Here is a 15,396-nt window from a genome sequence, read left to right on the forward strand (position 1 = left end):
TAGCGGATACAGTTGGCCAAAGTAGGATGGTGGCGGAAAATGCGAAGAGCACGTCGACGCTCACGTATTGCGTCACGGCATGCCCCGTTCCACCAAGGAACTGGGGGGCGCTGGGGCAATGCGGAGGTGCGTGGTATTGAATGTTCCGCAGCTGTAAGAATAACGTCGGTAATATGTGTGACCTCATCGTCGATGCTAGGAAAGTGACGGTCATCGAATGTCGCTAGAGACGAAAAAAGTGTCCAATCGACTTGGGCAAACTTCCAGCGTCGCGGGCGCGTATATGGCAGTTGAGGCTGCAGTCTAAGGACACATGGAAAGTGGTCACTCGAGTGTGTATCATCAAGGGCGAATCATTCGAAGCGCCGAGCTAGCGGAACAGTACCGACTGAAAGGTCCAAATGAGAGACATTTGTTGTGGAGGCAGACAAAAATGTAGGGACCCCAGTGTTGAGGCAAACTAGATCCGCTTGGTGGAAGACGTCTAGCAATAGTGAGCCACGTGGACAAGGATGTGGAGATCCCCAAAGCGGGTGGTGGGCATTGAAGTCCCCAACCAGTAAATAGGGGGGTGGAAGCTGACCAAGAAGATGAAGGAGATCAGCTCGTGTCATTGGTGTGGACGAATGAATGTATAAAGTACAAAGAGAAAAGTTACATCCAGAAAGGGAAAGACGGACAGGGACAGCTTGGAAGGAAGTGTTTAAGGGGAGTGGGTGATAATGGAGAGTATCATGGAGAAGAATCATGAGTCCTCCATGTGCTGGAGTGCCTTCAACAGAGGGGAGATCAAATCGGACAGACTGAAAATGGGGGAGAACAAAGCGGTCATGGGGACGCAGCTTTGTTTCCTGAAGACAGAAGATGACCGGCGAGTAGGATCGTAAGAGGATCGACAATTCATCCCAATTGGCTCGAAGGCCGCGGATATTCCAGTGGATAATGGACATAGGGTGAACAGAAAATGGAGGAATGTGACCAAGGTTGCCATCAACTCAACGACTGCTCAGAGCTTGCGACCGACAGCCTGGAATGGCAGTCAGCCGAAGGCAGAAGATCCTGATCCATAGGTCGTTTATACTCGCTCCCTCGACGGATTGTCCGACGAGGAAATTCAACACTACCTGTCTGACCAGGGCGTAACGGCAGTTCATAGATTCATGAAAAGGGTTGACACGAACATCATTCCAACCCGTACTGTCTTCTTGACATTTGACAAAGTTCAACTCCCATCGAAAACAGCGGTTCAATCACACCAGCCAGTCCTGTTCCAATACTGCCACCAGCGATTGGCTGGTTGATCGGCCACCAGCAGTGCGCCTCGGCGACACAGAAGACGGCCGAGGATGATTACCGCCAGGTGGTGCTGTAGATGAGACACACCTTGGTGGAGAAGGAGATGAACTGGGTTTCTTACTAGCCTTCTTGGAAACATGATGATTAGATGAAGGAGGAAGCGATGGTTGTGAAGTTGGGGTACGTAAAAAATCTTCACGAGTATGCTCTTTTTTCGAAATCTTGGTGTCTGACTTTTGGGCTCGAGATTTAGCAGAACCCGATAAAGGGTGAGCCATAGAGTGGGCAGGCGATAGGGGGAGGTTGAACGGGCGATCTTTGCGCTGGCCAATCTGACGACCGTGGCACTAAAGGTAAGGTCACAAGTCTGTGTGGCCGCCTCCTTTGTTGGCCGAGGAGAGGCAAGGGCAGTGCTGTATTTTCCTGTCTGAGGCACAGTGGGCTGTCGACTGGCGAATAATTTTCGAGCAGCAAAGGTCGACATCTTTTCCTTCACTCTGATTTCCTGAATGAGCTTTTCGTCTTTAAAGATGGGGCAATCTCGAGAGGAAGCAGCGTGGTCATCCATACAGTTGATGCAACGAGGCGATGGAGGTGGACAAGCACCCTCATGGGCATCCTTGCCACACGTAACACATTTGGCCAGATTGGAACAGGACTGGCTGGTGTGATTGAACCGCTGACACCGACAGCAACGCGTAGGGTTTGGGATGTAAGGGCGAACGGAAATTATCTCATAGCCTGCTTTGATTTTCGATGGGAGTTGAACTTTGTCAAATGTCAAGAAGACAGTACGGGTTGGAATGATGTTCGTGTCAACCCTTTTCATGACTCTATGAACTGCCGTTACTGGTTTAACTTCACGTATGGGACATAGCTTTAATCTACTAGAAAGCATCACTTAATATTTTACTCCATCATGTTTTACAGCTTTTGTAGGAGAAAATAACACATATTCTCACTAACTGAAACCAGGTAACTATTTAGTTCATTGCATAACTACCTTAATTAGTCGTTTTATTTCACCGCAGTCCTCCTTCCTTGCTTCTCTGATGATTATACCTTCCATGGTGTTTTGTCTGGACGGCCTTGTTGTGCAAATGCTGCTGGTTACATTAAATGGAGTTTCCCCGTATTACCTGCCATGAGTAAGTAGGGTGTTCAGTTTCTTCATTTGACTGACAACAAAAAGTTCACCGCCAATATTTATCTGCTAGAATTGTAACAACGAAATATAAACTACAGGAAATAAAAAAAATTATATAAAGGGAACAGCAACCCAAGTCACTCCATAATGCTATGGACAATGCATCTCAGACAATCAATACACAATGGACAACACATGCACTATGGTATTTGCAACCCAATCAGCTACTGGATCTTGATATTTCAACAGGATACAACTCTCAAGCACAGTACAATCATCTATGTCATCGTCATCAGTGATATGCTAACATTGGAAACTTAATAAACAAGAGCATAAACCTCAAACAAAAGTTAGAATACTTCCATGGTAACAACGGTATTTTAATACTCTGACAGAACTGGGTTTGGCAATAATATATCAGTTAGTTTTTCTCTAGTAACTTCGGATACCAACAAATGGCTAAGGGGCTATATACAAGAGTTATCAAATCCAACTGTGGTGGAACTGTGCACTGTGTCATGTATATATAGTTTTTGATACTTGAACTGCACTGAGTGAAACTATGATATTAGCAAACACTGGACATGCTGAGCAGTGGGAAAAATTCCAGGCTAAGGCACAGAAAGTGTTTGGTGATTTCCAACAATAGGCTCATCAGCTAATACCGTTAGTGACATTTTGAGCCCAGGGTGCACACCGTTTTTCTTGGCATCTTGAGTTCACAATTATGAATCAGTATAAGTTATTACACTTCAAATCACTGGCACTTTATGTAAGCTCACTAGTTCATAGTGGATGCTATCTATGCTGCCTTAGAATAGAAAGATATTTATCTACAGTGAGGCAGGCCACTTGGGAAACACAAAACATACATAGATAACTACTGCACTGCATGAGCAAGAAAGACTGACTTCATATATACCACTGCTCTCCAGCTGCAGTCGGTGCGTGAAACACTGCTAAAACAATAACGAAAAAATTTGTGTGCATATAATACATACCTACATTTAGACCAGTTTGAAATTTTTAACTATGCAGCCATAACATGATCAAGGGAAAAAGTAACGAACCATCCAACAGAAACAGTCACAAAATATATGTATCAAGCACTTTAACACCAAAGTTACCCATGGCAGCTGACATCATCAAATAATGATCCATTGGAAGAGAGCAGACTGCAAGAAATTTTGGTAAATTTTGAAAGCTGTCATGGTGAGTAGGTCACCTTATATTTGCTTGATTATCCAAGAAGGTGTTTAGGCATCTTCCAAACACCAACTTTAGGATCACAGCTTAAGATAATATAAGAAACTATCGAGATTGAAGTGAAGCATACTTGGGAAATAATACATTGGGTACATTCATACTCTTTCCTGAATGAACAGGGAGCTGCTGTAGAAATTTAAAAAAATGCTAATGCACTTTATATTACATGTGATAAATGAAGCTGGAATGTATTTGTGCCATTTTCACGTATGTACCCAAGTTAACAGATTTCTATGATTCCCCCCTCCTAACAAAAATTGCTTTTTGTTGACATCATCCATACTAAACTACGCTGGGACAACAGGGAAACCTACATACTTGGTGCCCCAATGTGGTGAATGTACTGGTTCTGACCATATGATATGAGCATTTAGCAAACAGTAATCAAGTTGCTGTATACAAAATGGCACAGGAAACACACTTTGATTGCATTATGCATGGCGACATCAGTGGCACATTAGAAGCTGAACACAGTCAATGTGATTATGGACTTGGAATTGAATGTTGCCCATAGTGTCACCTCCCAGTTGCAGAACAGATTCCATTAGAGAGAAAACAATCATTCAGCAACATTACAAGCAGGATCAACCACTTGCTACAATCCAGAGGCAAGATGGTTATCTTGCATTGCCTCTGAATCACTGTCAGAGTATGTATTTTTTGCTTCAAGAGTTTGCTCTGTTATACTTGGTGACCCACCAGGAGCATTTCCCACTCACAAATGTACCAGCAGTCTTGGTACACATGGTGCCTTGCCTAAAGTGAATGCCCAATCATGTTCACGGATTAGTCTTGGTTCAGGCAATATTGGGGTGCTACTACACGAGTGTTCTTGTCTGTGGGCAGCATCATGTTAGAAGTGCATATGCCATTGTTTGTGTTTTTAGTTGCATTGTGACCACTGCAGTCTGTAGGGGTAAAATCCTGCAACAATATGTGGCCTTCCTCATGATGCACATGGACCTAGATTCTACGAGCACCTTGAACAAGATGACATCATACATCTACAATCACCAGCTTGCTTGACAGAGTTATTAAACATGTATGGAAAGTTCTTGGCTGAATGACTGCAACAGACTGTTACTGGTCTAAAGCCAATCTTTCAGTGCTCACATTATCATTGTGTGTCATGTTTTCCTCTTCTCTTCCCTGCATACATATAATATCCTTTAACATGAGTTTTTGATACTGGTCTACAATGCCATTAAAAAACCACCACAGTGTTTTCAGATCATCTTCCTAATATACAAATGTCAGGGGAAAATTACAAGACATAGCTCATATTCCATAAATGTGAAGCATACAATAATTGTTGTGGAAATCTTTACAGTTTCACAATGCAAGCTAAGTAGAAGCATCATCACCAACAGGATGAAAAAATCAATACATTACATATCCATGTGATGATCTTATGTGAAGATTTATACTAGTTTAGCCAGTATGGTAATCAGAAAAGCTCTTGAAATGATACTCCAGGTAATGTTTAGTAATACAATGATAGTTCAGTTCTTCTCAGAATAATAAATGTGAGCACTATTTGTCACACACATCATATGAAATTTCACAATGCCATATTTGAGGACCAGACAGGCACTCAGTGGGCATCAGCAGCCTGCAATGGTCTGACAGCAACAGCTGATTAATGATCAATGAACCTAAATACAGAGGACTCAAAAGCATCTTGAAGGTCTAGGTGGTGTAACAAGGGACATCATTAGTTTTCTGAGCAAACAGCAACACTATTATTGATGACCAGTACTTAACTTTACCACAGTATTTATGACACTAAGCAATAAAGCAAGCAGAAACTTTCCGTAACACAAAAAAACTACTTGTTCTTTCCACTGTTACCTGCCCCTAATGTTTGAGCAGAGCAAAGCTCACAAGTGTCAGTAATAACACAAAAATCATTCATATTTACTCAAAATTTCACACTCACATCACAATATTTATTGGATTATACTCTCAGAATGCATTCCTTTTTAGGTTGAATATAGGAACCACTAATGAGAATCAATCTTTGTGCACTGGGAAAGATTGCACATCACTTCATACTTGATATTATCAATGCCAAGTACATCTGACAGAGCTGATCCTCTTCCATGAACTTTCAATAAAAGGGAAAGCACAAAAAATGTTCAAATAAGCAAGCTGATTTTGGAACTACTTGGCTTAACACCTAGAAAGTACTTAGCATCAGAATAAGGTAATGAGCTGCACCCAAAATTCATTACAACATAGCAACTGGTAGTGGGGGATTACAAATGCTCACAACACCTGTAATATATATCTGCATCTATGCTCTGCAAAGCACTGTGAGGTGCATGGCAGAGGGCACGTCCCACTGTACCAGTTATTAGGTTTTCTTACTGTTCCATTCATGTACGGTGCTTGGGAGTATGCAGTAATTATTCTAATCCTATTCTCACAATCCCTGTGTGAGTAATGATACAACTTCTGATTACATGGCACCACCACCAAAAGAATAGCTGTGAAAGACAATAAGTGATATTCATTTTCTATGGTGTGACATCACTAAGGAAATAATGTGTAACACTTGGCAAATAATTGTAGAACACAAATGTGGAGTATTTTGGAAATATATCTAAGAAAACTGGTGAAGAAATTTAACTGTGATCTGCCATGTACTACTTGTCTAGAACTATGATATACGCACACAATTACACAATCTTTAGGTTCCAGTTGAACTAAATGTATGCTGTCCTCAACAGAAAAGTAATTATGAACTATAAAGTGTTCCACTAGATGTGTTTCTAGTGGGGGTGGTACATCCTTGCCTTCAACTGACCCTTTAGCCGACTGTCTCTGCCATTTATGGGATTCTACATTTTTAGATGAACCCTGAAACATACTGAAACTTGAATTTCTGCCACACAGATCAGGGCCAGCGGTGAAAGAAGCTGTAAGTGAAAAAATTCTGTAACTGACTAAGAATTAAATCTCAAATCTTTAGATTTGTAGTCCGACACTCACCGAGTCGTACATCCAATTTAACTGCAAAATAGCAACTGAACAACTGAAGTCAACTTTGATTCTATGAAAAATTGTAATACACATGACAGCTTGTAAAAAAACGGAAATACGGAAGCGTCCGATCCCGCCCGTCTGCTTTGACCCATGACGTCACAAATATGGCGGAAACAAAAACAAACACACACACTTTCCACAAGAAGCCTATTGACATTAATGGGACAAGTGCGGGAAATGGGGTGTTTTGGCTGGGGGGGGGGGGGGGGGGGCAAACTAAATGTAAACAAATTTAGATGCCTTGCGTAGCTACAACGTGTAAGTGAAGACAGCCATGCATGAATACCCACCCACCTCCCCAGGGGTCGTAACCCCTGCAACCCATAGAAGATAAAGATGCTTCAGTAGCTGATTAGCGTTTTTTGTCTTTAAAAAAAAAAAAAAAAAAAAAAAATCTCACAGGATAGAACGAACAGATCAGAAAGATAAATATAATAAACTAAAACATAAACTGGAGGAAACAGATAATTAAAATAAGTAATAAGTGTTTTTAAATTAAAAAAAAAATCTCACGAGATAGAACGAACAGATCAGAAAAGTAAATAAAATAAGATAAAACAGAACTGGAGACAGCCACACTCAAACCAAACTCTGCGCCGTCATGACGTCACACACGACAACACCCTTACGTCATGGGTCAAAGCCGACGCGTGGGATCGGACGCTTCTGTCGACCCTAAAAATCTACTTTCAATCCTCCATAAATGAGTTAGACAGGAGCATTAACATAATGTGAGACAGGATGAGATTTCCTATGTAACAGAGGATAGATTATATAAAATCCAATGAAAATATGACACAATTTAAATTTCATTATTACTATTACTTTGTATAAGACAAGAACTTAAACAAGGAAGTGTTTAAATCGCATGGGAGAATATCTGTAGGTGAGGATTGACTGTTTCAAAGCAGAACAGTTTGATAATGACTTCTAGCCAAGCATATTCTATAATTCACAGTTTTGTGTACTGTGATACTTTGTTTTTGTGAGATTATTTTCTGTCCTCTTTTTTTTTCCCTTAATATTTTCTTCAGGAAATATATATATATATATATATATATATATATATATAAATAGAGGGAAACATTCCACATGGGAAAAATATATCTAAAAACAAAGATGATGTGACTTACCGAACGAAAGCGCTGGCAGGTCGATAGACACACAAACAAACACACACACTCTTTGTCTTTAAATATGTCTGCTTGTGAGATGTCTGCTTGTGTCTGTATATGTGTGGATGGATATGTGTGTGTGTGCGAGTGTATACCCGTCCTTTTTTCCCCCTAAGGTAAGTCTTTCCGCTCCCGGGATTGGAATGACTCCTTACCCTCTCCCCTAAAACCCTATCCTTTCGTCTTTCCCTCTCCTTCCCTCTTTCCTGATGAGGCAACAGTTTGTTGCGAAAGCTTGAATTTTGTGTGTGTGTTTGTGTTTGTTTGTGTGTCTATCGACCTGCCAGCGCTTTCGTTCGGTAAGTCACATCATCTTTGTTTTTATATATATATATATATATATATATATATATATATATATATATATATATCTGTGTGTGTGTGTGTGTGTGGGTTTTAAGGGAGAGGGTAAGGAGTCATTCCAATCCCAGGAGCGGAAAGACTTACCTTACGGGGAAAAAAGGACAGGTATACACTCGCACACATACACATATGTGTATGTGCGGATGGATGTGTGTATGTGTGCGAGTGTATACCTGTCCTTTTTTCCCCCTAAGGTAAGTCTTTCCGCTCCTGGGATTGGAATGACTCCTTACCCACTCCCTTAAAACCCACATCCTTTCGTCTTTCCCTCTCCTTCCCTCTTTCCTGATGAGGCAACAGTTTGTTGCGAAAGCTTGAATTTTGTGTGTCTATCGACCTGCCAGCGCTTTCGTTCGGTAAGTCACATCATATATATATATATATATATATATATATATATATATATATATATATATATATATGTCTGCTTGTGTCTGTATATGTGTGGATGGATATGTCTGTGTGTGCGCGAGTGTATACCCGTCCTTTTTTCCCCCTAAGGTAAGTCTTTCCGCTCCCGGGATTGGAATGACTCCTTACCCTCTCCCTTAAAATCCACATCCTTTCGTCTTTCCCTCTCCTTCCCTCTTTCCTGATGAGGCAACAGTTTGTTGCGAAAGCTTGAATTTTGTGTGTATGTTTGTGTGTCTGTTGACCTGCCAGCACTTTCATTTGGTAAGTCACATCATCTTTATATATATAAGACAAGAACTTAAACAAGGAAGTATTCCATCTCATGCACTTTTTAATGTTGTGATGGAGGGAATGAGTAGGACAAGGACAGTACAGATACAGTAAAAGATAAAGACAAAATGATGATTTTTTGCAGATGATATGGTAATATGGGGTGATAAAGAGGTAGAAGTACAGTTACAGCTTGCATGGAAAGAAATAATGAAAAGGTATGGATTAAAAATAAATAAAGATAAGAGTGAAGTAATTGTATTTAGAAGAGACAAAGGGATCAATGGGAATATTACTTTTGAATGGAGAACACCTCAAAGTGGTAGACAGTTTCACTTATTTAGGGAGTGAAATATCTTGTTATAGAAGAATAACCAACGAAATTAATAGGAGGTTACAGAAGGGAGGCAATTTCTACCGGACAATAAAACACCTGATTTTGAATAAGGAAGTTTCATAAAAAGCAAAACTCTCTATGTATAAGAGTTCTTACTTCCCTGTTGTCACCTATGGAGAAGAAACATGGACAATGACAGAATGGGACTGGAGCAGACTGCAGACAGAGGAAACGAAATTTCTCAGAGCAGTTAACAGAAAAACAAGAATGGACAGGGTATGGAATATAGATATGAGAAAGGACATTAAACAAGAAAGAATATATATATATATATATATATATATATATATATATATATATATATATATATATATATATTAAGATGGTACGGGCATGTTAAGAGGATGCGTGGGCAGAGACTTCCCAAAATTATGGAAGAACTAAAGATGGATGGAAAAAGACTTAAAGAGCCCCCAAGAACACGGTGGAAAACGGGAGTGAGAATGTTTGTGGAAAGGAGAGGTGTGACCTGGCAGCAAGTGGAGGAAGAAAAGTGGTGGGAGGACTGAGACAAATGGAGAGGACTCGTCAGCACCCAGACCCAGCAGTAGCTGGAGTGGGATCCGGATACATACATATTATTACTTGCTATAAAACAATAGTAAAATGAGTTGAACTAAATGGTACAAGTTATATAGTGCTTCCCCTCTTCAATTTTTTGTAGTTGATGTATAATATACGTACGTTATATGCACAATAAATACTCATCAGGGGTTTGTCTATCATGTATTACAGAATTTCATAATTTAGCTTCAAGTTTTAGATATTTATAATGAAAGTATGTTACCTGTGGAGATAAACAAATTGTCGCTTTCCAGATAAACATAGACCTCAGGCTACATAACAGATCAATCTATCGTAACCAAATTTCTTGTACAGAGGGGCAGGCATTATCATGTCTGAACGAAGAAAATATTAAGGGAAAAAAAAAAAAGAGGACAGAAAAAAAATCTCACAAAAACAAAGTATCACAGTACACAAAACTGTGAATTATAGAATATGCTTGGCTAGAAGTCATTATCAAACTGTTCTGCTTTGAAACAGTCAATCCTCACCTACAGATATTCTCCTTTGCAATTTAAACACATTATACAGAGGAAAAACAAATGATATAAGCTATTTTCACAATGACCATAACTTATTGTAACTGACTCTGGACCAGGCCAATGATAGTGCTCAGTGTACAAGTTTTCAGCTCCTCCCTGCAGAAGTCACAAAATGGCTCTGAGCACTATGGGACTCAACTTCAGAGGTCATCAGTCCCCTAGAACTTAGAACTAATTAAAACTAACTAACCCAAGGACATCACACACATCCATGCCCAAGGCAGTATTCGAACCTGCGACCGTAGTGGTCTAGTGGTTCCAGACTGTAGCGCCTGGAACCACTCGGCCACACTCCGGCCGGCCACAGAAGTAATACATACATTAAGTATATGACAAACCCTCATGTCCTCACCTGTATTTAGGTTAGCCTTCAAGAGTTAAATCTAAACTGAAACAGTTTTCATTTGTAGTGAATTCAGCAAGTATTAATCCACCCATACAATTAAACTAATGTCACTTATCACGAGTTCACTGTAAACTACTTTATTTAGCATTGAATAGAGATAACTTTATCCGGAAACACTGACATTTAATAGGAATTAATTTGCATCAGATTTTGCCTTTGAGTACGTGAATTCATACACTATGAAAGCATACAGTTGCCAAATGAAATGTTGCATCCAAACTGAACAAATTTATCCACATGTTAGAATTTAATATTTTTCCATTTGCACAGAGTATGCTAACCACATTATGTTTCTAGAACATAATCAAATGGTAAATGCAAGAACTGCCTACAAAGGATACAGTGTCCATTAGGAATAACATACAGATAAACCACCCCCAATTACATATTAATTGATGTATTACTATTTTAGGTAGTAAGACACTTTGTGTTGATAATGGTACCTACAGAGTTTTAAACATTTAACATTTTGCCATCATCAAGGCAGTGCAGTTACTTATAGTGCATTTTGTACTTTTATGCAGTGTCATGTATTTTGTCCATGTTTTTCATTTTTGCAGTAGTGTTTCTATTTTCAAAATTTCTCTTTTAATTATTTACTTACTGTGCTCTCAATGTGTATGATGTGTTTTGTTACTCCTTTTCCAATCATGTACCGAGCGAGGTGGCTGTCTTAATTTACTGGTCATGCATTCAGGACTGGGGTGTATTCCTTGTCAGCCACCCTGGCTTGGATTTTCCATGGTTTCCCCTTGTTGCTAAAGTAGATGCTGGGATGGTTCCTCTGTTTAGCCCATGGTCAATTTCCTGCCCTATCCTCACCTCATCCTATCCTATTTTGTAAAATAAATAAAATGAATACCTGGAGATGTTCACGTCTGATGAGCAAAACGTAATAAAACAAATACGTCATTTGGGAGTACTGCCATTAAGGTTCAGCTAAATTGATATACCTGAAGAAATCAGCTTGGCTCGTATACTAACAGAAAACAATTTGAAAGCTGGTTTAATTGTTGGTTGGACTGAATTAAAACAAAGTATCTGCAACAGTCAACCTGGAGGAGGGAGAATGTTTGACATAGTAGGGCAACGACGTTTGTGATGGATGTATTTAATGCTAATTATGTGTTTATTGTGGATCTGTGAACCATGAAGATACCCCCCAGAAAACTTGTTTAATCTGTGGTTTCTTCTCTCTTTCCACTGTCATATTTGTATTACCAAGAGTTTGCAGCTCATTATTACTAATTATGAATTTGAATCTCACCTGTTACTCTCTAGTGCATTACATGAGATTTTGTACAATCCTGGTTCTCCCCACAACTAATAAATCTTTACACATGCCACCTCTTCTGTGTTTCCTACCACTTTTGCAGGTCTCCCAAGTTAAAGATTCATAACAGTTTGTTTTCTTTCTTCCTTTCTACCTTCAGGTCCTAGCTAATTTCCAATATTCCACTTCCTGAGGCTGATACCCAAGTAGGCCTATTTGTACTTTTTTCTGAATGTTGTACCCATTCTCTATTTTTGACACTTTTACTCTAAACATGCCACAAGCAGGGATACATCGTACTATCACTGTTACAACTGTAAGTGAGCTGCATGGAGCAACTGCAGATATGTTTGCATGTTAAAAGTGTAAACTGTTGTGTTAAATTGGTTATAATCCTCAAGTAAGGACCAATCAAATGCAGTTCTTGCCCTGATATCAGGTTTTTAATGAATTTCAGTAGAGAGATTCTGCAGAAGTACTATAAATGAGCATACAATAAGTATGCTAGTCCCACTGTTGTACATCCATTCTGTCTCACCAGTGAGCCACAGAATATCTATCCACTTAACAGGTCACCTGAATATTAACCATATTTCTTCTTGTGTCTATTATGGTTTTTGGAATGCTGTAGGTGGTGACAGGCTGATCTGTAGCATACCTCAAGGTCAAAGTTATGTTGGATGGTGACACTTTGGTTATGAATAGATGCAGCTAACAAAAGTGGATATGAAATCTTAAATATGGTGATTTATTAATCTGAAGGTTGTTCGACATCTAGGTTATGCTGAAATGTGACACTTTCATTGAAAGTTAACGAAGTGGTATCTAACACTTCACTTTAAACACAGTGGACACTACCATACTGAAGAGAGAGAGAGAGAGAGAGAGAGAGAGAGAGAGAGAGAGAGAGAGAGAGAGAGAGGTCCAACAAAATCTAAAATCAAAGTTATAAAACATGCAAGAAATGTAGAATGAACAGACTCAAAATGGCGTAAAACTCAGCTGATAACTAAACAAGCACAAATATAAGGAAAAGGAACAGACAAGATGGAACAATAAACATCACACTCACAAACTACAGATTCTGAAATAGGATAACAAACGTATTCACAGAATATTAGTTAAGTTATAATATCTACAATGCTCCAGCTGACAATACCCAAAACATATAAATCTACAAAATTGGGCATCTGGCCCCAAAATACTTGCAAATGGCTGCCTGTATGTTTTAATGTACAAATCTCTAGACAGCTGCACTCCCAAAGAGCTTTCAGTTTATGACATTTATTTTGCAACCACAGTCATTCAACAGATATATACTATCTTCCTGTATGAATGGTCCTTTAATTACCACTACTCATTTATTACTCTTGCTTCTAATATGAGGTTAACAAATAATCCTGCATTAATTAATTAGGCACGATCCTGTAGGAGGTTTTATGTTATTGCCTTCCTCTGAATTGACGTAACCAACCATTTAAAGAACTTGAAGCTTATCGTGGAAGCTGATCCCAGTACAACTCTGCATATCTCATGTCTGCAATAAACTTGAAAAAGTTCCAATCTAAGACCATGTACCTCACATTATGCTGTCATTAAGGACTTGTCACGAACGTGATAATTTACTGCCAACTGAAATGCATATTTTTCAAACAGTCCTTATACCCTATGTAATCTGCAAATTGGTACATCAACCTTTAAACTCCTGTCACAAAATAGCAGTCATTAGCGATGGAGGTACTGTTTCTGTGACACCATCCCTGTATTGAACAGATTCCATGCTTGTATACTCCAAAGGGTTTCAATGTCACAACACTCATATTACGAAAATTTCCCGTGGTTTCCACTGTCGTCCTTACTGTTAATGGTGAAACGCGTATCTTTATTTAATAATAGTCTATGGTAGGAATTATCATTGCGACGACTTTTTCTTACTAATAAATTTTCGTCCCAGGCACATCTCTTAAGGCTGTATAACGGAATGATAATCTAAATATGACACAATGTTTCATACGTATCACAAACGAATAAGAAATTCAAATTTCAGGATATAAGCGGTATATACTTGGCGTTAGAAACTGCTGCTTCTCAAAAAGGTAGTCGCTTAAGATTAGGTTGGCTATCAAGACAACAAGACTTTAACAGTGTAGGCATCACACCACCTATAGTTAATCAGTTTTTTTTCTTCCTCGAGTTTATGAAACAGCTATCTCAGTGCTGAAAAGGTTTAAGAAGGAATTGCAAATAAGACTCAAGAAGTATTTTAAGTACCGAATTTTCGCGATGATATATGATACTTTCATTCTGCGTATTACAGTTGATTTCTTTTCGCCAGGCTGCGACGTTTGGTGAGTTTTGTTTACATACTACAGACAAATTTCGGTAGCAACCTCTCTCACAAACTATCTTCCGTTCATCAACGATATTATAGCACAATGGTGAGATAAAGATATTAGAAACAAATGTAAGATGTTCCAACTTTCTCTAGAGAAAGATCTTTACTTCAATAAATTCATAACTAAATTTACTTATCAGAAATAACGTGCAACACTAATAATAACCATTAATGATTAATACGCACTATGAAAGTGTATTGAACAGGACTCCAAACTTCAACTTTTTCTTTTGTGAAGACCAATTCACACTGGCCGTCACGTCACGGCGCCATCACGTCAGTATGCATTTACACTCACTACGCCATGTCACCTTACAAGTTAGGTTTTGAGTGATATTACCTTGATTAACAGTTCTTTGTCTTCCATTAGCCATGACTGGACAGACAGCGTCAATTTTACAGTAATATTACCACATTAAAATTAATAAAAAATGGCAGTTTAACGAGTGATGCTATAGCCAGATCTATAGGGCATATATTTAAGAACTTGAGAACAATATACTTTACAATATTAAGACACTCACGTAGTAAAATAGCTGCTGTTTTAATTGACGCGGAATTGCAGTTTAGGTAAGAACAGTTCTATCACCAGAGAAGTATTCAGGCGATCAGGCCAATTCACACTGGTCGTCCCGTCAAAATAGTCTGCAACGCAGTTCAATAGGCGGCATGCACACTGCCCGTCCCGTCACGGCACTATCAAGGTAACTTGAGAAAAAAGTAATGCTGACTGACTTCAACCAAAATATAAACTGTAGGTACCTCTTCCTCAAGCTCCTCGTATAATGTGTAAAATTCCCCATCTGTACTGTGTAACGACATTTTTTGGCCCACGCGCTT

At 39.1% G+C, this 15,396-nt stretch overlaps 1 protein-coding gene across 3 annotated transcripts in view; it reads right to left on the reverse strand.

Annotated features, from left to right (window-relative positions):
* LOC126236671 (thialysine N-epsilon-acetyltransferase-like) overlaps window positions 1-14,582 on the reverse strand; it is a 58,984-nt gene extending 44,402 nt beyond the window's left edge. Inside the window, exons 1-2 of one of the 3 annotated variants that reach the window (XM_049946155.1) lie at window positions 14,433-14,582; window positions 2,300-2,435 (exon numbers count right to left, since the gene is read on the reverse strand). In XM_049946155.1, coding sequence (XP_049802112.1) covers window positions 2,300-2,365 — 66 coding nt within the window. In that variant the 5' untranslated portion in view covers window positions 2,366-2,435; window positions 14,433-14,582. Of the gene's footprint in view, window positions 1-2,299; window positions 2,475-14,226; window positions 14,251-14,432 lie in introns of those variants that run through there. The other 2 variants (XM_049946156.1, XM_049946157.1) reach the window with 2 other exon arrangements.
* Between the last annotated feature and the right edge of the window lie 814 nt (window positions 14,583-15,396).

The sequence above is a fragment of the Schistocerca nitens genome, chromosome 2, assembly GCF_023898315.1.
Source record: "Schistocerca nitens isolate TAMUIC-IGC-003100 chromosome 2, iqSchNite1.1, whole genome shotgun sequence".
Classification (NCBI taxonomy): domain Eukaryota; kingdom Metazoa; phylum Arthropoda; class Insecta; order Orthoptera; family Acrididae; genus Schistocerca; species Schistocerca nitens.